The sequence below is a fragment of the Haliaeetus albicilla genome, chromosome Z (genome assembly GCF_947461875.1).
Source record: "Haliaeetus albicilla chromosome Z, bHalAlb1.1, whole genome shotgun sequence".
Taxonomy (NCBI): Eukaryota; Metazoa; Chordata; class Aves; order Accipitriformes; family Accipitridae; genus Haliaeetus; species Haliaeetus albicilla.
Window position 1 is genome coordinate 43493127 of NC_091516.1, and position 25235 is coordinate 43518361.

The 25235-nt window shown below is 42.9% G+C and overlaps 1 protein-coding gene across 4 annotated transcripts in view; it reads right to left on the bottom strand.

The window, feature by feature from the left end:
* Positions 1 to 623: 623 nt before the first annotated feature.
* Positions 624 to 25235, bottom strand: part of LOC104322348 (neuronal acetylcholine receptor subunit alpha-7) — a 66534-nt gene continuing 41922 nt past the window's right edge. For all 4 annotated transcript variants that reach the window (XM_069776583.1, XM_009925485.2, XM_069776584.1 and 1 more), the window contains 5 exons: positions 24685 to 24852; positions 22449 to 22643; positions 21063 to 21149; positions 6804 to 6913; positions 624 to 1667 (listed from right to left, as the gene is read on the bottom strand). In XM_069776583.1, the coding sequence (XP_069632684.1) occupies positions 1146 to 1667; positions 6804 to 6913; positions 21063 to 21149; positions 22449 to 22643; positions 24685 to 24852 (1082 nt within the window). In that variant the 3' untranslated portion in view covers positions 624 to 1145. The remainder of the gene's footprint in view (positions 1668 to 6803; positions 6914 to 21062; positions 21150 to 22448; positions 22644 to 24684; positions 24853 to 25235) is intronic.

Sequence of the window (25235 nt, forward strand, 5' to 3'; positions counted from 1 at the left end):
GTACTGAATGGAAAGAAGCTGCTGTTGAGAATGATGCTTTTTAGTCCTGATCTTCCAGGGAATTAGCATAACTGGATTATTTTTAAGTAATATATAGAGATTATATCAGGGTAATTATGGACAGCAAATTGATAATAAACATTGCTACATTAAAATAAAGCAAAGTGAAATTAGTCTTTTACACTCTCCTTTTAACAAAGCCATACTGACCCAATTGGAAAGGGGACTGTACTAACAGAATTTTCCAAAAGTACTACTTTAGTGGTGTAGACTAAATATGAAATCTGAGCCCAGTGAAATCAGTGGCAAATTTCCTACACATTATGCAGAGATAAGATTTTTGTCCTAATTACACAGAGTTAGTGTTAGGTTGGCAACCTTGTCCCAGGAGATCAGGGATATTTCAAATTAAGTAGAGTTTCAAGATAACAGCAACAGTTAAGCAGCGGGAGAGCTAAGAAGGCACCATTAATGATATATATGATTGTCAGCATGGAGAATGAATTTTTTTTCCAACCTCACAACCAACATTTCCTAATTAAAGAGAAAAAAAAAGTGATATTCTAGGCAAAATACATTCTGTTAACATATTTACTGAGAAAACATTCCAGTCAATGCACTAGTAAGAGCTAACATGATGATAGTTTATTTTCATAAATACAATATACAGGATCAAAAGACTGTGGACATATGTCTGTCTAATCAGAGAAGTGAATGTCACAGCCACAATAAACAAAAATGGTAAACCACAAATATACTGAAAACAACAAAATGCTGTAAAGCTTATAGTCAACAATGGCCATTTAAATTAATAACAGTATCTAAAGGTTCACAAATTCATAGTAACACATTGATACTACTGTTAACTTGTAATATTGTAGATTTGAATTCTTGTCTATCATTTGTCACAGATCATGATATAATTACGCAGGGCACTAGTCTATGAAATAAGTAACAGAGCTCAATATGTTTACTATTCAGTAACTAGAATCACTAACATCAGGAATAATTACCTCCTGAAATTATTTTCATCCCCATCTGTGTATGTTAGCACATATAAGTACACTTCTCTATTTGAGTTAAATTACCTAGCAAAATTACTGGCAATACTAACTTTTAAATTATCGTGCTCATCTTTGAAATCCTTATGCAAAATCCTTTGAAACAGCTTCTATAAAATTTGGAGCAGACATGAGTATTGTAAATGTGCAAATGATGGCAAAAAGGGTAAATGCAACCAGGCATAATCTGTCTATGACAGCAGCTGCAAACTTCCACTCACTGCAGATCTCTTCACCTTCATCTTGTTTCCTGAAGCGCATTGCTATGAACTGAACTTCCTCCAGGATCTTCACAATCACTGGAATAGTATCCATTAAAGCTTTCTTTTGAACAAGCTCCATATCTTCTGGTAAGGGGCAAGTAATCTTTCCACTCTTGCTACCCAGATCATTCTTCTGGGGGCAGCATGGATTATCCATTGTGTGGTAGCTATAGATCATGTTGCCATTGCTGGACTGGTGCCCAGGTAGAACATTCATCTCCATGCTGTTTACACTCAGATGCTCCTTGGGATAGCTGTATTTGCAAGAGAGAGGCTTTACTTTTTCCCCAGGTTTTTTCATTCGTAAAAACCAAGCACACCAATTCAGCAGAATGACACGGACCTGAAAGAGAGTGATCAAAATAGAAATAAAGGGAACTCTTCTGCATTTTAAAAGTTCCTGAAACATTTAATGACTATTGTAGCTAGTCTGTATGGTCCTTTAGAAAAACTGACTGCTCTCTGTGTTTTCCAGCTATCTGCTTTCAAATGGGGTTTTTGGGGGTCTGGCTTCTTCCCAAGAATGACCTTTTTTTGGATATGTCTTGAACATAGAGGTGTTCAATGCCCACTTAGCTTATAAAGCAAAAGCAATGTAAACTCTTACTTTACAATATGATTCTTGATCTTTAGCAAACAATCCCAGATCTCTGTAATTGAGCAGAGGGCACAAAATTGGCTGCATGATTTTCAACCATTTCTCAGATAGCATGGAAAGAAATACACTTAAATATTTCGAGGGCCAATGTTTAGATTCTGCTGGGAAAAAACCAATACAACAGACTAACAGCTGTTTTTAGCACATTCTCCACCTCCATCTCTATTATTTAAGTCTAAATAAATAGCCTTGGTTGATTTTTTTTTTTTTTTTTTAATTTGAAAGCCATTTGAAGAGTTCAGCCACATAACACAGCAGGCCTTTTTTCAAAAGAATAGTAGTAAATCAATTAAATTGGGCAGTTCAAAATCTGAATGCTATTATAAACTGCTGTCATTTCCCTGTGCTTTGGTGTACAACTGCTCTGGTGCATCATGAGAGCGCTCTAACCTGCACATGGCAGATTGTGCCCCATATGTTTCTTGTCAAGGTCATCAAATGGGCTAACTTCAGAAAGCGCATTCAGCATTTTTTCCACATGAATTGATCTTCAGATGTCTTGTCTGAAATCTGAGCCTGCTATGATTCTTATTGTTAACATTGTTTGCTGTGAAAGGCAGTAAAAAGGCTGTGAAATCAGTAACATCTTGTGTGAAAAGCAGCAACCTAAATCAGTAAAATCTTGTAATTATAAAGTCCTTCAGGTACTGTATATACAAAATGGACATTTGCAATGTGCTTGTGAGAGTCCCTCTGATTGGTGGCCTCTTTAATGACTTTATCATTCTGGTTGCAAGTCAAATAATCTGATGTCGAGGAGAGAACAGACGTGGTCTTTGGTTTCAGTTCTGAGCCTTGGCCCAGGCTCCCCTGTGTGATCTTGCTCCAGTCACTTCGGCCATGTTTGACTCAGGACCACACTTTGCCTCCAAGGTTGTTTTAGAAGCGGGATGAATTGTCTTCTGTGTTTGCACAGTACAGATGCAGGGATGGGGAAATTACAGCTAGCACTTTGAGTTGCTGCTGTAATGACAAGCATAATTTCAGAAAGGAGGCAGCATTAATTACCACAGGTGGGAATAATAATTGTAAAAGCAAAACCAATGACCAGTGGAAGATGGTTACACAATTTTTAAATTCTGCAGTGTGAGGTCTTCTGGGTCACAGCCCCATGCCATTTTCTGTGAGCCTTTCTGCTGTTCTCCCACTGATGAATCTTTTCTTCTTCCTCCTGAAAGACTATTTTCCTGTGATTCATATTGTTGTCTTTTCATTGGGGTCTTTAAATATTTCATTATTTCCTCTGTGGTCACCACAGACAAATAGAAAACTATAACATAGCAGCCTAAAAAGTCGATCCTGCATTTAATTGAACTTACTTAATTACAATGTCCTCTGACTGCTTATGGACATAAAATGGAACATAATAAAGGTCTTAATTGCTAGGAATATTTCAACAGTGTCAGTGGCAAAAGGGAGAGAGACATTAATTCTCAGTACTGTGAAATTCCAAGATACTAAGCCAGAAAAACTTTCTTATTCGAAAATCTTAATATGTCTGCCTTAGCTCTGGAAGGAGATGTGAGGTGGAAAAGATCTATTCTACAGGAATGCTACTTTTTCTTTCAAGACAAAGTGTTTATTGCTTAGGGAAATTACATTTATAAATACAGCCAAACCCATTTTCCATAGAATGATAAATACACAGAAGACAGCAATACAACTTTTAATTTGCTTGAACTTCCAAATGCCCTGTTTCCTTGAAAACACAAACACTCAGGCATCAATCTGTTCTTGTCATACCAATTAATTTAGGAGACAGCTGCAGCATAGGGGTTGTTGGAAAACAGCCCAGGCATGATGGTATGTTCTCACCTGTGTTATGATATTTGGGTTTCTGTGAAGAAAGGACATAGGTACAGTTGCCCTCAGAGTTCAACATCCTAACCTCGGAGGTCCCCCCCTAACCATAATACAGCTGTATTTCTAGCTCCCATCACAGCCACCTGCCTGTCCTAATCCAGAGGGGAGTCTCCAGTTAAAGCTGTCCTGAGCAGGGGCATCAGCTGTCCATGAGCAAATCTGTGCATGTCCAGGTTCAAAGCACATCAAAAGAAAAGCCTGAAACATAATGAACCTGATTTAGGCACAGCAAAGAGCCAAAGTGCTCTTGCCTTTTCCCACAAAATTCTTTCTTCTCTCTATGCTTGGTCTCTCCATATCTCTCACCTGTGCAACAGTCTTGGTTGTCAGCAGAGATAGGTGATGGAGCTGTTACCCATGCCTGATGTTATCCACTCCCAAACTGCTCCTTAGCTGGACCTTCTTTAGTGCTCTTTTCCATGCTAGCTCAGCAGACATCATCAAAAATATTAAGTAGTCAGCAGCTCTCACTTCTCAAATGAGTAGCTAACAAATGGTCTGACAGAACACCTTGGATTTAAAACCTCTTGGAAAAAGTTGGCTTTAGTAAGTCATCAAAGATTAATAGAAAGGAAGGCACAATTTTCAGCAGTGGAGTAAGGGAAGAAATGAGCACCTACAGAGAGGCTAAATACTGATATGCACACGTCCTCTTTCCTCTGATTCAAAGGCCAGGCACAGAGCCCTTGAGAGGAAGGGAAAAGAGGCTGCTCAACTCTAAATAGTTTAGAAAGTGAGTGTTTAGGTAATGTGGTAAGATAAATCTTCTAGGTCTGGAACTGCTCCCACACAAGCCCAATGCCTTCCCCTGCAACTTACTCCAGCAGCTAATTCCATTTAAGCAGGAGGTGAGAACAATCCTGTAACAATATCCAATTAATCAGGGTTAGTGCTTTGCAATAAACTCATGTCTGACTCTGCCAGGATAAGGAGGGTGTGGGGAGTAAGTAGGTGGTAGGGGTATCTTCTGGGACTGGTAACTGCAGAGAGCAAATTTCAGGTAAGCAATTTCCTCCTTTCTGCAGATGGCTATCTTGGATTCCTGGTTTTTATTGACCAAAAATTTTTCAGGGTGTCTCTGTATGAAACACGTGACATAGGTCGACAGGAAAAAAAAAATTAAAATGAAGACTTTGCCATGAATCCTAATGACTGAGTCTTGCCTGTGCCTTGCAGAGGACTAGTGCCACTTTTGTGGGGTCAGCCTCTTCTCTACACACTTGGCATTCACCCTTTTTCTCTTAAGATCGCTCAGCCCTGTCAGCTTGCCTGGTCTACAGCTTTCAGTCTGTCATCTACGCTTCCCAGTAATGCTTTCCACACTCTTTGCTTCCTGATGGTATTTTTTTAATGTATGCCAGTTCAGCTGTCCAATCATTGAACAAGGTTCCTCAAAAATGAGAATTTGTTGCATGCTGTGTTTCCAGCCAAGACAGTAAGACACTGATAGAGAGCAGGAACTGACTTGCAGGGCCTGTGAGCAGATTTAACATATGCCATTGTGTCTAGGCTCCTCAAAAAGCAGATGAAACAATAAAATTGTCCATGGGGACTATTATGCTGCTGCATACGCTGTCCATGTACAAATCTGAAGCAAGTTTACCCAGATTTGTGCCCTCAGGTCCTGCTTACATGCGGGTTCATCCAGAATTCATGTGCTCTGCTGTCTTGAAAGTAAGATGATTTTAAGATACAGCACTGCAAGAAATAATTGTTAATATGCTTAATTCTACTGGACTTCTTTTTTTAATTTGCATTGATGCTGCAGTTCATTTTTAGAGAGGCTAAATTAGAAAACTGTCTGTACTCAGGATGACATGATTCAACATCATGTCAGGATAATTGTCTAGCATGACAAATGTGGTGAATGAGATACCAGAGGATGCTGTACAACCAGACTTCTGTGAAACCACGGTGGGTGGACAGTTGACTGACTATTTGTACCTGCTTCTGCTTTCATTCCTGTTCTTTTTGTAAATACAAAGCATACCTTGCTTATTCTAAAATCTATTCTTAGGAAAAGGAGAGAAAAAAAAGTATCGTTTTCTTTTAACTTGAAAATCTAAAGAAAACACATTCTTTCTGAAAGTCAGCTGGCATTGGTGCCAGACCTCACTGGGCTAACAGAGACTGCTGCTGTAGAGAAAAGAGGGAGAACACATGCTAATGCACTGAGAATTGATCAGATGGCACCAGACAAAATTGTTTTTCCATACAGACAAGTGGATGTGGCTTCAGCAGAAGGCAGATTTCCAAGACACGAAAGTCCACGGGTCTCCTTAGCCTGAGTCAGACTGAGTCCAAGAGCGTTGCCTTTCTTTTTCTGCTGGTGGTAAGCTCCAAGCTGTGAGAAGCATAGCTGGGTTCGGCGTTCAACACCCTCACTACACTGAAGTATTGGAGTTCCTAATCTTCCAGCAACTTGCGGAGCCAGTTCATAACTAGAACAGTTGCAAGACAGAAGTAAATTGGCTTCACCTCCTGTCTTTGTTTTGGGAGATTACAGCTCTGTCATGAACTGCAGTGAGAACCTCTGTAAGGGAACAAAGCAGACAAACTGCCCAGCAGAGACCAGTAAGTGTTTGTTTAGTGCTTTGAAATGTCACGTTTTATCAGTACTGGTGTCGTGCTGGATAAGAAATCAAAGGTGTTGCCCATGGGGTTAGCACTTGTAAAGTGGGTGCTGAGCAAGATTACTCTGCCATGACTCAATAACCCTATTGTAAGTTTAAATAAAAACCCCAAATATCAGATACTGGTTTTATAGAAAACCTAATTTAGTGTGCTTGTTCTTTCCCTCCAATAGCAAACCTAAGTGTCAAACATACCGTCTGTAGCTGACTCTTCAGATTAATGGGGAACAAATTCTGACCTTCATCTATAATTAGTTTACTATAGCTTTTAGATTATTTTTTTCTTTCAGTTGGCTGTTGAATATTTACCATCAAATCTGCTTACCCATTTGGGCATCTTTCCTCCTTGCGGGTCATGATGGTGAAACTGCAGAACCAGCACTGTTACCACCACAGACAGACCAACGATGACCATGATGCTAGCGAAATACTGAGCTGTAATTAAAAGGAGGACTTGGTTAGGAGGGGAAAAAACAAACAAAAGGCAAATAATATTCCTTGGCCATGCCTCAAGATCTACATTTGAGAAGCTCTGCATCACATTCAAACATCCTTCTCTCTCGTCCTTCACACTGGAACATTTGAGGCCTTTGAGGTTTTCAGTGTATCTGCTCAGCTCCCTCCTCTCCAGCAAGGGAAGGGCTAGAACCAGTGAAAGGCATAAACTGTTTGTTTTTTTATCCCAGAGAGGAATATAGGGCCTACTGCTAAGGACCAGCTCCATGCTGGCTGCCAGGACAGCAAGAAGTTGAGCTGACCAGACCCACTGAACATCAGCATCACCAGTCCTGCGCCACCCTGCAGTACCAGCAAAGGTGCTGGAGGGAAATGCTGTCCTTGTGGTGTCACTGGACCCCCTCAGTGTCATCAGACCTCCTTCCTTGCCCCACCACTGCTCACAAGAGGTTAGGCATATTTTTCATCACCCTTCTCAGACCTCAAGACCACTTCTTTTAGTTCCTACGAAAGCACACTACACCCTTGCTGAATTTAAGCCTGCCATGCAGGAGAGAAATCAAGATCTTGAAAGCTAGAACTCAGACTTGAAACCTTATCTCTGAAGTGGCAGTACAGCTTCCTCATGCCAGGATTGACGTTGATGCACTGGAGTGTGAAGCAGAATTACCCACAGGGCTAATGACATTTGAAGGCTGCTGTGGCAAAATACCAGGGAGCGTTATTGTTGGCTGATACAAAGGGCCGATGTGGGAGAGCATGTGACACTGCCCAAGACTGCAGCCTCCTCCTACTCCCTGCCCTCCCTCCTGCACCTTGCAGGAAAAGTAAAAAATTCAATACAAGCTCCAAGGCAAGTTTTGTTCCGGCTCAATTTCTTAATACCAATTCCTACTGCCTCAGCAGCAAAAAGCTTGTTAATAATAATGAGGTTCTCACACCTTCCTGAAACCAATGCTGCAATTGCTTCAAGAGGTAGGCATGGCTTTCTGTGGCAAAATGAATTATGCAGCTGGATTAGAAGAATAGTCCCGAGCGTGAGGTGAATTGAAAGGTCTCTGTTGCACTTAGTCATGAGAGAACAGAACCAACAGCCAGGCAGAAGCAGAGCAAACCAGGAACTCAGGTTTCAGGGAAGCTGTCTGATCTGATTCCAGTATGCCCCATATAAAAGAAACACAGCAGTGTTGATATCACTGGTTTAATTACTGCCATAAGTCACTAAACAAATTCCATAAATTCTACACATTTTGATGCCACCAGACTTCAAAGGCCTGAAGTGGTCCATTTAAAATGGCTTTGGCTAGGATTTTTCACAGATCCTTGGAAAATTAGTCACCTGGCTGAACTTTGAAACAGCTTGGTATCATCTGACTCAAGATCCCAGCCAATGATTTGCAGAGGAATTCACATTCTCAGTTTTTTCTGCTGTAAGACAAGGACCAAAGGTCAGGAAACTGCCATGGAGCCCTGCTAGTAAACAGGGAAAACTGTTCTCTCAGGAACAGACTGGGAACTGTAGGGGACCTCTGGACCCATAAAGAAAGGTGTTTTATGTTTTTGCCTGGTGATAGGCAAGAAAGATGGCTGGGTGTGCATCACCTGCATTTTGTGGTGGTGGTGGGGGGCGCGGGGGGGTGCTTCTGTTCAAGGTACAGTGAGGTTTTCAGTTGGAAAGTAAGGATGGAGGAAATAGGGCATAGTACTTCAGCCCTATTATCAGTTTCAGGCAATCAAATGTCACAAGATATCTGTGAAATGAGAACTGGCAGGTAGACTTACGCAGCCCTGGTAGGTGCAGGTGCTGTATTCATTTCAGAGGCAGAATGACCCAAAGCCCTGGAGCAGCACAGACCTACTCTATGGCTGGGTTTTGCCAGCCCTGAAGAACAAGCAATGAAAGGGGAGAAAGGAAGTAGCAAAGGCTGGCACACCTGTCACGTTAGCCTTTCACTTCTCTAGTTGGAGATATGATGAAGGCTGTTGCCTCCTTTTCTGTGGCAAGACAAGGTAGACCTAGTAGCCATTGTTTACAACGGAATTGCTAGATCTTCCAGACATGGGACTCTTTGATTGACAACATGACTCTGTGCTTGCAATCCAGACCTTGCACTGGGGCAGAGCCACAGGCAGGGATGGCCAAGACCTAGCTGGGCCTGGGTTCAGTGACAGTTCACCTGTAAAGGAAGGAAAGGCCCCAGAACTGAGTGGGTAAGTCCATGAGGCAAAATGGTGCTGGCTTTGAAACGGTTTCCATAACCACTCAGCATTTTCTGATCTTTCCTTCCAGGGTTTAATCCTATGTCCTGTCTTTCCTGGCAGCAGTTAGGAGAACTGGTGGGGAAGATTCCTGTGCTGACTCCCATGCTCCTCCCTAAAACCATGGCTTAATCCTCCTCCAGTCTGCTGGCTTGGCATCTCTATTCTGGCAGTCTTTAGCCCTCATGCCAGCCAGATCAAACCCATCGCTTGGTGAAAGCTACAAGGGCTTGACGTCCATTTTCACGTCTGGCACCCACTCTGATATGACCATGACTCAATCTTCTCCAGCAGCGCTGTGAGGAGAGGAGCGTAGCTGCTGAAAGGATCAAGATACAATGTGCGTGGATAATACTTTCCTTGGAGCCATGGGACTGAAGTCTTCACTCACCCTACCCTAGCCCCACGTAGCCCTGAATTAGCAAACTCTACTCCTGGGCCGCCACTGATGTTGCTGAGCACAGAAATAGGATGCTGTCCTGTGAGATGTGGCAGGGGAGACAAGCAGTGGAGTAAGAACTGAGCTTTGGTCTCCCAAGTGGCATCCACAGCCCAGCCACCAGACTTTCTTTGACAGTATTTAAGGGTCCATCCTAAAGCCTACAGCACTTAGGCAGGTAGGGCTTTGAAGCTGCCACTCCCACAAAGTCTACCCCCACATGTGTCTGTTGGCAGGGGTAAATGGAAATTCGATTTTACACAGACATTCAGCCCCTTTCATTTTCAGCTTGGAGGCTTTAACAAACTACTTCACCATGGGCAGTGTCAGGAACAGCAGTCTCAGACTGGAGTGCATTTGAAAGAGCAGGGGCCCAATTGCTGTAGTCAGCTGCTCCAAGGCACAGCTGGGAAGTGACTGACCCCTTCTGGAGGGGAACTGGCTCATTCACACTCTCTGCCCTGGCCAGCTGCCACAAGCCAGGAAAAGGGACAGAAGACCTGTGTTTGGAGCCCCTCAATGTGCCTTACACAGCAGCATTCCCCATGGATATCAAGGTCTGCACTGGTCACTGCTGGATGCTCTTAATGTGTTTTCAAATCTACATGCTGCTTTCTTCAGCAGTTCTGTGTGAACAGAAATGCTGTTTTGGGTGCTGGGTTGATCTCTTTCAAGTTGTATGAAGTATTTGTGCTTCTACAATTGATTTTCTTCCCATTGTTTATCAAAGAAGGCATGATGTAACACACTACCTGGACAGCTGTTTTAACATCTGGGAGTTGTCAGCTTTTGTCTCAGCACTGTCAGAAGATGTTCAGGTCCTGTTGTCATAGCATATATGGATCTAATACAACCACAGATATCCAGTAAGTCTTTTTAAAAAAACAGTGGCAAAAGCTATTTGTTCTTGCAGGCATTGTCTGGCATCACCTGTATCTAAAGGATGGCAATGACTTGCAATTCATAACTTGAGGGGCTTCCAGTACCATTTTTGGACCTTCTGTGCCACTATCTGGTGTTAGAGAAGCACCTTAGGGTTATTTTAGAGATATTTTGGAAGATCCACTGCTTGAGTGGAACTGGATTAACTTTAAGGACTGATTAGGAGAAAGGTAAATAAAACAGAAACACTGAGAAGAGCAAGATGATTCCAGATGCGTGCTTTGCTTTGTTGATTTTATCACAGAACACTGACTGAGAAAGCAGTATATTACCAAGATTTGTTAATACAGTTAATCATAGGAAAAGCAGAGCTTCTTCATTGTGACCAGTTACAGTCCTGTTGTTCCTATGAAATAGTGGGGGAAGGAGGAGTGTGTCGTGCTCAGGTATTCACAGTGATCAAGTTGGATACCTCCCATTGGTGTTCTTGTTTGTATTCCTTCTTTGCAGAAAATGTCAGGTTTTGCATGTGAAATGATGGACTGGTGTAGAGCTGCTTTAAGTCAGGTCATTTCAGCCATTCAGTGCTGAGCGCTTTGTGCTTCTGGTGAACTCTCAGAAAATGGTAGAAATGCCCCAGAGCATGTACAGAATGAGATATTCACTGCTTCCCCTTCTGGAAATGGTCCAGGTTAATGAACTGAGGCCTGAGGAGGATGCAGGAAACCTCTGACACCAGTAGAGGGGCTTCCAACCACACTTCTGTATCAGAAATAGTGTGGCCAGCCAGAGCAGGGAGGTGATTGTTCCCCTGTATTCGGCACTGGTGAGGCTGCACCTCGAGTACTGTGTTCAGTTTTGGGCCACTCACTACAGGAAAGAGATTGAGGTGCCGGAGCGTGTCCAGAGAAGGGCAACCAAGTTGGTGAGGGGCCTGGAGCACAAGTCTTATGAGGAGCAGCTGAGGGAACTGGGGCTGTTTAGTCTGGAGAAGAGGAGGCTGAGGGGAGACCTTATAGCCCTTTATAACTACCTGAAAGGATGTTGTAGTGAGGTGGATGCTCGTCTCTTCTATCAAGTAACTACTGATAGGACGAGAGGAAATGGCCTTAAGTTGTGCCAGGGGAGGTTTAGATTGGATATTAGGAAAAATTTCTTTACTGAAAGGGTTGTCAGGCATTGGAACAGGCTGCCCAGGGAAGTGGTGGAGTCACCATCCCTGAAGGTGTTCAAAAAAACGTGTAAATAAGGCACTTCAGGACATGGTTTCATGGGCATACTGGTGTTGGGTTGATGGTTGGACTCGATGATCTTAAAGGTCTTTTCCAACCTAAAGGATTCCATGATTCTATGATTCTTTTCTCCTATGACAGGGACAAGGGCTGGTGCTGGGCAGATGCTGTAGCAGTCTGCAGCAGGTAGTGGCAGAGTTTCTCAGAGACCAGGGAAAGGAAAAGGTAGGAAGTTCCCTCACTGGCTGATTTACTGTTGTACACAGACAGCGAAGAAATACAGAAGAGGACGTAAGCAGGAAAACAATTTCCACCGTTGTTGAGATTTGCTGTAAGATGGGACACCGTGTGCTGTCCACTAGCTCTCATTGACAGTAGAAAGCAAAGAGCATCATCTCAGTCCAGCTAGTCCCTCAAACATGAAATGTCTTAAAAGAGTGAGAGACTTCAGGATTGGATGCTGTGTCTACATTTTGGTTATGATACCTGTAGAAGGCATGGGCAGTGTTTTCACAGTGTTTTCAAACTCTTCTCCTCCCAAGCACTTTTGAAGAATAGAACTGGGTGTTTGAAAAGTAAAACTGTTCTTTTTTTTTAATAAAGAAAAAGCATCCAAGACTCATGGCTTTGGGAAAAGCACCATTGATCACAGGGCATGAAACTGTAAGAGCTGCTGTGAATGAGAACTTCTGTTTCACGGAAGAGGCTGAGCAGGGTCCTGGTGCCAGCAAGGCACCAGGCAGGAACATGAAAGGGAGGAGGGGAAAAGCATTCCACAAAATCAAAAGATAAGGCAAAGAGAAGTGGCAGCAGCTGAGAACATACAGGCAGATGACAGAAAATGTAACAGGAGATTAATCTCATTTTCTCTCTAGTCAGAATGACTAATGCCTTATGCTCATAACTCAATCTGTAACTCCTGGAGGTGGCAAAGAACCACATTTCTTCCTTGTCTTAGTAATTTGCAGTCTTGTTTGCTGTATGACTAACTGTAAGAAGTAACCCCAAGCATCTGCTGCAAATGTACACCGTAAAACCTTCATTCTACTGAAATAACATAGGCATGATAAAGAATGGCAAGGAGGGGACACAGCTGAAAATAAGTCATGATATTAGAGCCCCAAGCAGCAAGTAAGTTTTGTGATTTTTTAAAGAAGCAAACAGAGGAGCTCAGCAAAAGAAGAAAGAGAAATGCAGGTTTATTATCTGGAGGTGAAGATAACTTCATTTTTATTGTGCACCATTTGATATGTCCAGCCAAGGAGTCAAGCATCATCTGCATGTTAGTCATAAGAACTGACAGTTCCTCATATGCATGAGTCCTGTGCTCCTCTTTGGAACACTCTCTGCACATGCCAGCTTTCAGGTATTCCACACTTTCTGCTATAAAACTCCTCTTACAGCAAAATACAGATTCTTGATCCAAACCCAATAGTGTTATTTTGGAGAGAGCTGAAGGAAATAATGATTTGCAGCACTTTGAATTTATTTGGGCATGGGAAAAAAACCAGAAATTATGTAGCACTTCTGTGCAAGGGATGCCTTGAATTTCCAGGTGTAAAAAGTGATTACGGAAGAAACAAATCATCTGACTGGCCTGAGAGTTCTGAATATTTCATTTCAAGATTTGGCTTTTGGGCAGAAGCATGCCTTATCTGCTTTGACAAAATACTTTGAAAGTGATGCAACCTCGAGAGCTAGGTGGGGTAGAGGGAGAGCAGCGAACTCAGAGCTTATTGCAGCTTTGATCTCAAGCTCAAAGCATCCTGCTGTGGGTGCTCCTAGCTGTTTCTCCGTGTGACTGTACTTTCTGTGCCACCTGGGGCCTGAACTCAAAGATTGCAGTAGCTTTGGACTAATACAAGACTAAAGAACTGGGTGGGGTTTTCAAAGTAAGCATTTTAGGGTCTGTCTCTGCACGGTGTCACCCTGTTCTCACAGCGGTGGGACTGCAGCACAGTAAACCAGAGATGAGTGCAAGGTGGATGTGGGTGGGTGGAGGAGGGACCCCACAGCCTGTGTCTCACTGCTGAGTGGAACAAGAGGTGAACCTGCTGCTTACTAGGGCTGGGGTGTTTTCTTAGAAAAGAAGCAGCCAGGATCATGGAGGGAGAGGGAAAAGTGGGGACAGCAACAAACTTTCCCGTGCCATGTGGCCCTGAATGTTTTCCCTCTCTGGAGGTGATATTGCAGGCAGGGAGAAAGAATAGTGCAGAAGCTGTGCGGGTTATGCTCATAACTGTGTTGCTCTCAATTTTCCAGAGCAATGGCTTTTGGCCATGTCTGACTTTTTAACATGAGCTGTGGACTGATCTGTCTTTCTGAAAAACTGGCTGGGTTTGGTAGTAACTAAACATTCCATTAGGAGCTGAATTTTTTTAAGCCCATGAGTCTGAACTAGCAGCTTATATTGAGACATTGATTTTTGAAGACACTCCTACAGCAGTGCAAGATGAATGAGATTCTGGTCACTGCTTTATCAGGTACCACTGGTGGTGGGTAAGCATAACCACCAACTGTGTAATCTTAAGGAGGCTCTAGTCAAAGGCTAGTCATGAAGGTGAAGAGTTACAGGTAGGAATCTGTCTTGAGTTAGGAGAACTCATTCCTTAGTGACTTCTTAATGCATGATTTCCTAGCCTTGATTACAAGGTTGCTTTCAAATGCAAAACACAGTTTAATGAAGCAGGTCAGGGATATGGAGACTAAACAGGGAGCCACAGTGCTCTTTAAAAAAAAGAATTCAGGCATATGCTTATTGCCTAAGGAAGGAAGTTATCCTTTCTTCAGAGATGGTCATAAACCCATTACCAAAACCTGATCTGATTATCCACTGCTATTTACATGTATCACATTGTCTTTATAGAAATAAAAAAAGCCCTTACAGTTTAGATCTAAATGCCTCAAATGTTGCTCTTGGATGAATTACCTAAGCCTTTAGTTTCAGTGGGCAGGACCTGAGCTTGTACAAAAGCTCTAATTGAAATAAGAGTATTTGTTTAATTTCAATTTGGTCACTGAACCAGGAAATCAACATAGTGGGACATGAGTACGTAATGCATGACATTGGGTGCAATGGTGTTATGTGGTAGGGGTAGGAAGATGCATGAAATCCCCCTGAAATTATTGGCATTTATACTGTGAAACAAATCTGTGCATAATTGCATAGGTTTTTAGAAGCAGGAAGAACAATTATTGTCATATACCTGAGCTGTTTCACACAGGCTTTATGATTTTACCCAGTGATTAGTGCACTCAAGCCAGTAATTTCAGGTGTGTAACACATCTGGAGTTCTGTGCATTTCTGTATATCCTTTCCTCAAGTAATGAACTCCAGCTGTCTACTTACATAGATAAAAGTATTTTTAAAGAGAGAAATTGAAAGTAAGTCAAATCAGAAGTGCAGCCAGACACACTTCCTGTGAGGCATGATTAAGCTATACTAGAAAGGGTAAGTTTAGGACACAGCTGCTGCTGTATAGTCTTGGTCTGAAAGTCTTTTCAGAGCTAGCCTCTAGAGATTTCAAGTGCCAGGAGGGACCTCCAGGACCCTGTAGTAAAACAAGCCTTGTTCTTTTAGTTGACTTGTGTTGGATTCTGGCCAAACTGTCGTGTTTGTAGATGTCATGGGACTTCAATGCTTTTGATCCAAATGGCTGAGCTCGTTTCTGTTGCTATGGGTGGTTAAAGTTTTAAACAGAAACAGAGGCATCCTTGCTCTCCTTCCCGGTCTTCTCCTTTCTTTGGCATCACAGATGAGTTTGAAGAAGGGCAGGATTCAACTTTTGAAAGATTGTGGTACCTTGCTCCACACATATGCATGCTGCTGAAAACAGGGCTTTGGAAATATCTTGTTCCCACAAAAAGGGAGGCTCTCTTGGAGAAGGACAGGAGCAGACATGCTGCTGGGCAAGGAGTGGCTAGTTACTGATGTGAATGCAAGCCCCAGCAAAACCAAATGAGAGCAGGAGGCAAATGTGGTGACCAGCCTGTCCAACTGGAACATTTCTTGGCGTGGAAAGGGGCTGGCTCATTGTGGAAAGGAAAGCTCTACCCACCATGCTGCAGTGTAGAGGAGCAGCAAGGTCCTGGTGTTCAAATGTGTTGAGCAGCCTGCTGCTGATTTCTAGGCCAAGCTTTGTTACTTGGTCTTTACAGAAAAGAATTTGGCTTGTTTTTAACGTGTATTAACACAACAGTCAGTAGGCTACATAGAAATGGGAGTCCATTGTCTGGGGAAGTTTCATGTGTGAAGTAAGTCTCTGCTCTGGGCAGCTTCGCGAACAGATAAAGAATTCAGAGGACATATCAAGGAAGAGGGGAACCACTTTGGTTTTTTCTACCTCTCTTGCCCCACCTGCCTCCTTGTGATTATTTAGGCTGAGAGGTGCTTCATTTACTGTAAATATAAGTTGAGGTCAAGAGGGAGTGGCCTCAACTAAGAAGAATCAGGATATGATTTCCACATTTCTCTGCAAATATACCAGACCTCAGAAGCTAGTTCTTTTCTTGATGTCATATTACACCAGCCTTCCTTTGCTCCCTCAACAAAGATATTCCAAACAGTAGCTGTGAGAATTTCCCATGTTATTACAGTTCAGTAGTTAAAGCTGAGGTCAGAAGGTGGAGAAACATAAGAGGTACAGCATATTAGGCGCTAGTGGTTTTGTACTAGAAAGGCTGGCACTGTTCATCCAGGTCCAGTTAGGTGTGGATGCATGTTTGTTCCTAAAAACCCAGATCCTAAGAATATAATGCAGATTTTTAAAGTGCATGGGGTCACGTTTTCAGAGCATCTCTGCTCCCACTTGCATGAAGACCAGCAACAGTGGCTTTTCTGCAGACCAGCAATGGGTCTTTCCACTTCAAGATCAAATTACTTGCACCCTTCTCAAAGCACATGCTTTAGGAGATTTGTTTATTCCTGTAACTTGGCACTAACTGTGCTTATTCTCCAAAAATTGAACAAGCTGTCCAATTGTCCTCCTTTTCCTCACACTCATTCCTGAGTATTTTCAACTGAACAAGAGATCACACTGAAGAACTGTGATCATGACGTGGTATATCCAGTTCAGCAGCTAAAATACCCCATTTGGGATCACCTATAAGATCACTGTGGAGAGATTATGCTGTGCTACCCTGTTAGAGTAAGGATAAGGTTTTCAGAGCTCGAGATCATGCAAAACCACACAGCCCAGCTTTGAGCACTTCCTGAACAAGGGCTGTTTGGGTGCAGAAGCCAAATGGGTGAGCAGTCTTTCCCTGCCTGTTTGGAGTGGAGCAAGCAGTTTGGAGCAGGCCTTTAAACTAGGAATACTGTGGAAGGGAGATTACAGCCCAAATTTAAATGGAGAAACAGTGGGCAATCATAGAATCATAGAATGGTTTGGGTTGCAAGGGACCTTAAAGATCATCCAGTTTCAATCCCCCTGCCATGGGCAGGGCCACCTTCCACTAGACAAGGGTGGAAAGAAAATAGTGCTGGGTGGCCAGAGCAAAAAAGACTTCAAGAATGGTGAAACAAGACAGAAGGGCTCACCTCCAGAGTGAGCAGATGCATGAAGTCTGGTAAATATGCAGGAGCAACTGGAAGTCTGCATGTGGTCGTTAAACAATAACATTGCTGGAACAACTGAGATGTGGAGGGACATCTCTCACTACCGGAGTGCTCTGATGCATCGGTACAAGCTCTTTAGGGGGAATGGACAGTGAAGACAAATGGGTTGCCTTCTATGTGAAGGAGCCACTTGGATGTGAGGGGCTCCTCTGTGGGATGGATGAGAGCTTATGGGTCAGACTCAGTGAAGAGGCCAATGAGGCTGATGCTGTGGTAGGACTGCATTATAGACTACCCAAACACAGTGGATATGAGGATGGGGCCTTCTTAAAGCAACTCAGGGAAGCCTCTGTATCACAGATCCTGGTTGCCACAGGGGACCTGGACCTCCCTGATGGCTGCTGAAAAGGCAACACAGTGTAATGCAAGCAGTCAAGAGGATTTCTGAAGAATGTCAGCAATAACTTCTTGATACAAGTACAGGACAGGCCAACCAAAGGTGGTGCATAGCTGACTCTGCTCTTCACTAGCAAGGAAGAGCTGGTTGGGAACATGATAATCATTGGCAGCCTAGGCTGTAGTTATTAAGAAATAGTGGAGTTCAAGACCATGAAGGGAGTGAGGAATGAGCACAGCAGACTGTAGAACTTGGACTTAACATGAACAGACTTCTCATTTTGGGGGGAAGCAGTAGCTGGGATCCCACTGGAGGAACCTCTGAAAGATAAAGCGGTACAAGAAAACTGTGAGGACTGTACAGCAGCCTCCAAGTGCAAGAGATGTCTCTTCTATTACTCAGAAAAATAAGAAAACACACCACGAGATAAGTGTGGCTAAGCCAGGAACTCATGGTGAAGCTCCAGTGCAGAAGAGGAGGGGATGCAGAAAGCAGGGACAGGCTGCAAAAGGAAAATTTGGAAGCATTGCCTGGGCATTACTGTTGGTGTCAGGAACGTTAAAGCTCAGGAGTTGAGACTGCCAAGGGAGTCAAGGGCAACAGGAAGAGTTTCTACCACTACACAAACAGTAAAAAGCTGAACAATGAAAATGTGGGCTTGCTGCTGAATGGGGAGGATGACTTAGTGACAGCAGAGAGAGATAAGGCCAAGACAGTGTGTACTGTGCCTCAGCTTTTGCCATCAAGGTCTCCTATGTCTCTGTGCTTAGAGACATTGTTCAAGGATGAGGAAAGCAACCAGCAGTGGATGAGGATGGACTTAGGGATTGATTGTGAGATCTGAACCTGCCCAAGTCCACGTGACCAGATAGGTGTTACCAAGAGTCCTGAGAGTATTGTTGCAAGGCCATGGAGATGGGGTAAGATCCCTGACAAGTGGAGAAAGACAGACAATGCACCCATCTTCAAAAAAGTCTAAAAGGACAATCCACAGAACTACAGCCCTGTCATTCTGACTTTGGTCTCTAGGTAAATTGGGGAGCAAGTCCTTGGGGAACATTTCTGGACACTTGAGGAAGAAGGTGGGGACTGTGAACAGCTAGCAAGGATAAATCATATCTGACCAACATGATTGCCTTCTATAATAAAATGACAATATTTGCAGACAAGGGGAGAGCAGTAGATGTCATTTACATCAACTTTAGCAAGGCTTTTGACACAGTCTTCTACTTCCTGAGGTCCTTTCCAACATGAACTATCTTGTGACGCTATGAAACAGGAGATTCCATTGGATGGGAATGGTTGAGTTTCAAAGCATGCAGCCTCAGTGCACCTCAGTGTATCAAGATTCAGTTTGCTTTTGGGCTGCAATAGGGAAGCATCAGATGACAGTAGCCACAGGATTGGTTTAGACATCCATCATCTGGATACCTGAAGTCAGTCTCCAGGGTGTTACAAAGCATCCATGTGCAAATACTATTCTTTTACAGTTTTTCACAATATAAAATTTGTCTAATGAACAGATGAAAGAAACAGACTGTGTTTAACCTACATGACAACTTTGAGAGGTGCATTTCTAATACATTTGATATGCTCTAATTATTTGGACATTAGGAAAAAACTGGCAACACATGCTGTTAATGAGGCATACTCATGAGAAAAGAGTCCCTTATTATCTCCTTCACTTTGTGATTCAAAAAGAGTGAAAAGATGTGAGAGGTTCTAATAGTTGAGGCAATATTCACGTGGAGAAGGGGGACTTGATACAAGGGTTCTCCAACACCACCACCCTTCACCCTCTCTTGACATGTGATGTTCACATAGCGATGCTGTGATAAGTAGAAATTAATCTGTTATTACAGCATCAAAAATCTGTAATAATACATAACTATCAATAGCTTTTCCTGTTACAGATCTTACCTTCTATGATAGGGGACTGAATCAGTAGAAACTGGTCTGCTTAAAGCTAGTGGACTGGGCATAGGCAAGTGCATTCCTTCACTAATTCCAAATGGCTTTTTTTATGTATTACACAGAGCAAAATTGTGTGAAGACTGGTCCAAGATGGTTTGTGCCTCCTTCCTACACACGAAGTTTCTCTTAAAATTGTATCTGCCTCTGTGGAGTCCTAAGTATATGTTCAGGGAGAGGTTTTTGTTAGTTTTCTGGAAGCTCCTGTGTGACTCAGAGGCAAGAGTCCTGCTGACTTTCAATAAGATGATGAAGTTATTTGGAGGCTTTCAGAAACTCTTGCTTATGGGAGTTGCTGCCCTTAGTGTTGCATAGTCACCCTCCTTCCCCAGAGTTATGTCTGATGTTTTAATCCTTGAAGTGAGATAATGAGGTTGTCTAAGTAAAAGCTCTTTTGTCCTATTCATGATATAACTTGTGTGAGGCTTTAATTATACAATGGTGAGGTGTACCTTCCATCAGCACCTAAATATATCGTTGAATAGTTTGTTTGTTTCTACTGTCTGGAATGTGTACGTCAGTCATGACTTGTATGCAAAGATAGACCTTAGCTCAGGAGATGGTAATTAAACAGGTTCTGAGTTTTCCTGTGGTGTTCATACTTCTTTATTTTGTAAACCAGAACAGATTTATTTTCTCTACCCTGCTATAAGGTCAGGGAATAATGTTTTCTCCAGTTTACAGTTGAGAAACTGAGGGCCCATGAGATCAAGGTAAAGGGATGGTCCTGTGAGAAGAGAGGATGTAACAATGCCTGTCTGGCCCATGTTCCCAACATGATAATCTGTCCCATAGTTTTCAGCACATGTTAAAAATGCTCCAGTGATATATCTGAATTTTGACTGTAGTATCCTGTGTTGCTCTTGGGGTAGAGAGAAGAGTAGAAGGTGGCAGGCAGGGAACAGATGCATAACAGCAGGGAGGGTGGGTGATGCGGAAGAATAAAACATGAATTTTCTCCAGCCAGCAACACCGAGATCTTCAAAAGCTCTCTGTGCACACAGCTTCATCCAAAGTGCTGTTGAAGGGACTTTATGGACAGGTTCAATGAATCTAGAGCCAGGGCTCTGTCTATCCCAGTCTCCCACTCATGCCTGTGCACTGGTGGTGTTGGCTTTGTGCTTTGCCTACCCAAACCTCCATGCCGTGTGTTGGTTTTGTGTCCCCTCAGTCCTTGCAGTTACCAGATAACTGATATTTCCAGAGCCTTTTTGTATCCCTCATGTAGGTTCTTTTCATACATGCAAACAGTAAAGCCCAGACAGAGATTTATTCCTGACATTACTGAAATGCAAAACTATAGTAACAAAAAGAGTCAGTTCTCAAATAGGCTTTGGACAACTCTTGAGAATCATCATATATTGTGCACAGAGCAGAGAAAATCAACTTACCTATTAGTGGGACTGAGTCAGAAGTTGCAGGCATGATCTCAGCCACAAGCAGCATGAATACAGTCAGGGAAAGCAGGACAGTGATACCTGCAGGGAGTGAACATGGAGGGGAAGGATAAGGAGCATGAACTCTGCAGCTGCTCCTCTGATGTCTTTGCTGTTAAATATAACCTTGTCCTAATCTATGGCTAAGCCAAACCCATGACTTCATGTCTGTCAGTGCAGATGAGAACTTCCACAACGGGAGAGTATTTTCAGATGCAACTTTATCTGCTGTCTTTTCACTTTTCTCAATTACACCCAAACCTTTGCTCCTCTTAAATTAATGGAGAAATCTTTCCTGCCGAGTGAAATGAAGCTTGCAGAACTGGTAAACTACATTGCTTTTCCAAAACATAGCGCAAACAAAGCCCAGATGGTTATTAAGTGCTAGGAGAGATTTGCACAGACATGAGTCTAGTTTTTGGTTATTGCATATTATATAACACCCCGTAAAGAGCTGTAGTCTGTTTTTAAGAATCTCTTTGTTCTATCTGGAAAGACTGTTGCTAAACCTAACTGCCCTGGTACTGAGAAATCATAAGATTGATACAGGAGCATTATCTCCTATTTTTGTGTTAACATCGTACTTCAGCTTAAATAACGCTTTTCCTTGTCTCCATCCTATCTTTCATAGACAGCATTTGTATCCCCCATAGCCTGTGTTTTACTTCTTGTAAGACAGGCTGCTCAGATTCCTGATTGTTCTACTAACACTGAGGGCACTTCATATGATTTAAAGGTCTCTATCCTGTTTGGAATGGTGCACAATTAACTCTTAGGGTCTCATCTGGGCCAGCCTTGTGTATTTCCAACTCTCCCCTGTCTTCTCTTGGAAACACCCTTCCTGTCTCTATTGACACACAAAATGGTAAACCTCATTTAGCCCTTCCTTGGCTGTTACTGCTTTGCGTTCGGGGGGGACTCATGGCTTGGTGGTTTGGGAGCTGAACTTGGAAGGTGAAAATCCAATGCCCAGCTGCTGCTGCCTACAGCCCTTCACTCTCTATGTCTTAGTAAGTCCTATCTGAAAAACAGAGTTAATCAGCTGTGAAATGCATTGAGACATACTAAAGAACAGAACAACAGGGATGACAGAGTACTCTCACTGCTGCCTGTGCCAGCAACAAGTTCTACCTCATCCCAGGGTAAAATCCAAAAGATTTGAGAAGTATTTAGCACAGGTTATGTGAATGCCATACAGAAAGCTGTTACCCTGGCTTCTGCAACCAAACAAGTGCTTCTATTGCTCCTCCAGGGAAATCTTTATTTATCAAGTGCCATGAGATATTTATTTTCCATTTTATAGGAAGTGCTTACAAAAGAAATTAATTCTTTAGCACTTACCTAAAGAAATCTTCTCCCCTGAATCAGCTGGCAAAAGGAAAACAAGCAGTGCCAAGCCAGATATGAGAACGCAGGGAATAAGTAAGTTCAAGCCATAGTAGAGGGTGCGTCGGCGCATGGTGATGGTGTACGTCACATCTGGGTATGGTTCTTTACAGCATTCATAGTACATCTCATTCCTCTTTCCTGGGACACCTGCAGAGAGGAAGATCAGAGCAGTGGGGAGAGGTGCAGGACTCCTGGGTGACCCCTCAGAATGGGCCAAGAACTAAAAATTTATGAGACAATGTGTGGCACCTCCGCCACACATTGTTTGTTGAAGAGCGCTTTGAAGTGTACTGTGGCAATTGATAAGGGAGAAAAGACACCCCCAAATCAGTTACCAGGCAAAAGTAATTTTCTGACACTTGTGGCCAATAATGCACACATGGATGAATAAAGGGGACAAGGACAATATGCTTCAGTTCAATGTTGTTTGAAAGCTGAAATACATCACTACAGGGTTAAATGAGCCAAGGTAACTTTAGTGTGTCAGTGTCTTCAGCAATGTCTGAGGCGACAGTGCAAGATGTCTGCTGTTCCTAGTTCACCTTCTGTGTTTTCTAGGGTTTATTTTCATGCCGTCTGAGTCATTAGAACCTGGCTTAGCCAAGGAAGCTCATCTGAGCCAGATCAAGACTGTTTGGAGCATCTGAACCTCAATAAGAAAAGATTTGCAAGCAGTGGCCAAAGATTAACTCAGTAAAAAATACATTCTGCCTTCCTGCATCCAGGGAATGGTGACAAAAAGCTGACATCATGTTCTCTAGCCCATGCAGAAGATCTGTGTGACAAGTATCACCAGTTCTTACTTTTCTATCATTCTCTTATACATATTTGATTTTTTTTTTGTCAGGAAAAACAAAGAGGATGTGGCTTAATTTTAAAAAGGGGTGTCAAGTTAAGCTTAAAGCCTGTCATATCTGAAGGTTAAGAGACATAGTAGTCCAATATAGCTGTACTGCAGGGTTGGCCATGGTGACCCAGCTGCAGTAGACTGTCTGAGATACTGCATGGCAGGGACTGCAGCAGCACAGGACATGTCAGGGGAGCTGGAAGAACTCAGCACCTTGTATCTTGCAGGCCACCATTGCTCACCTCTGTTTTTTTTCTGTGCACATGACAGATGCGACAATATGTATGTTTTGGCAGAAGCGTGGCAAAGTCTCCATTAAGGATATGGCCACAGCTTGCCTGAGGTGTTACTTAAAGCTTTTGCTGTATGGCCTAGATAAGGGCCTGTTTTGTCCACCCCTGGTCATGGTTGATGACAGATAAACCACAGGCCAGTCTCTTAACCAGATATGAAAAGTTATTGGACAGAAATAACCACTGTAAAGGAGCACTGTCAGTAGTGCTCTGAAATAGATGGACTTTAGGAGGACTTCCCTATGGAGTCCTTCAGATTCTCATGAACCATTACGTTTCTTACTGTATTATTTCTCAGATGCCCTGAATGATAAAACTACTGCATGCAGTTGGTTAGTGACAGTTATTTCCTTTTCTGCATATCCAGACCAGAAGATGAAATGTCTCTTCTGCAAGCTCTCCTTAGGGTGGTCTAAGCTCTATCAATTTACATAGCATTGCTTCTGACTTACAGCTACATAAATGAGTTCAAAATAACTCACAAAATCTCACTCTGAATAACTAGTTCTGGACATAGATTTATCTTTTAAAAATACAGGTATCTTCCAAAGCACAGAAGAGAAGAGAGACATACTGAACTGCAGTTATTCACAGTTATTATGAACTGGTAGACAGTTTGATGGTTTTCTGGGTGAGAGAGATTCATCTCTGAAAAGCTCATTCCAGTTTTGCTGAAATAGTGGGTTTTACACTGATCAATTTTGGCCTGATGTGTTAGAGTAGATGTGACAGTAGTGTTCCGTGCACCTACATGAGACACATCCAAGTTTAGTACTGACAAACTGCTCGGATGCTTTGGGACCAGTAGATTTCTTTTATGTGCACAGTTGCAGACAATTGCTTCAGAACACAGTGTTTTCAGACACAGTTCAATGAGTGCGGCTGAAAGGTTGTCTCTGAGCTGTGAGGTTGGGGTTTTTTTCTGCTTCTTACATAGAAACTTTTAATTTCTGTATTTCATGTCCCAGTGGGATTGATCATTTTCTATATTTTTGGGGTTTGCCTTTGAAAATTAGACTAGTGAAAATTTTTAGGCCAGATGATTTACCCACTAAATCCCATTCTCCATTTGAGATGTAGTTGGAAATATCAGCCTCAAGCATCTGCAGGTCAATCAACCAGCCACTGTGAGTCCAGGAGCCAAACTTCAAATCACACTTCTGCACATCAAAGGGGAACCAGCGGACGTCAATGTAACATGTACTCTTCAAAATGCCTATGGAGAGAAAACAGTCAGAATCAAGCATTTGCAGGGTGCCATTCACCTCTACCCTTATCTGTCCAATCAATTGTGAGCAACTTTCTTCTCCAAAACTCTGTGTGATGTAGTCATGGGGTAACCAAACAAGTGGTGCAGGTGGAACATGTTGCCATGAGTGGAATAACTTCCCTTCCTGGGGCACCAGTGAAGATCCTTCTCTCTTTCACTGCATCCTTGAGGTAGGTTGCCCAGGACAGTCTGGCCACCCAGGAGCAGCCCAGCCTGTCTCCTAGTGCTGGCTGGCCCCACCAGATCACAGGCAGTGCTGCAGGGCCTGACAGGATGTAGAGTACATAGATGTCCATGCACTGTGGCTGGAGGTACTGTGACAAGCTCTT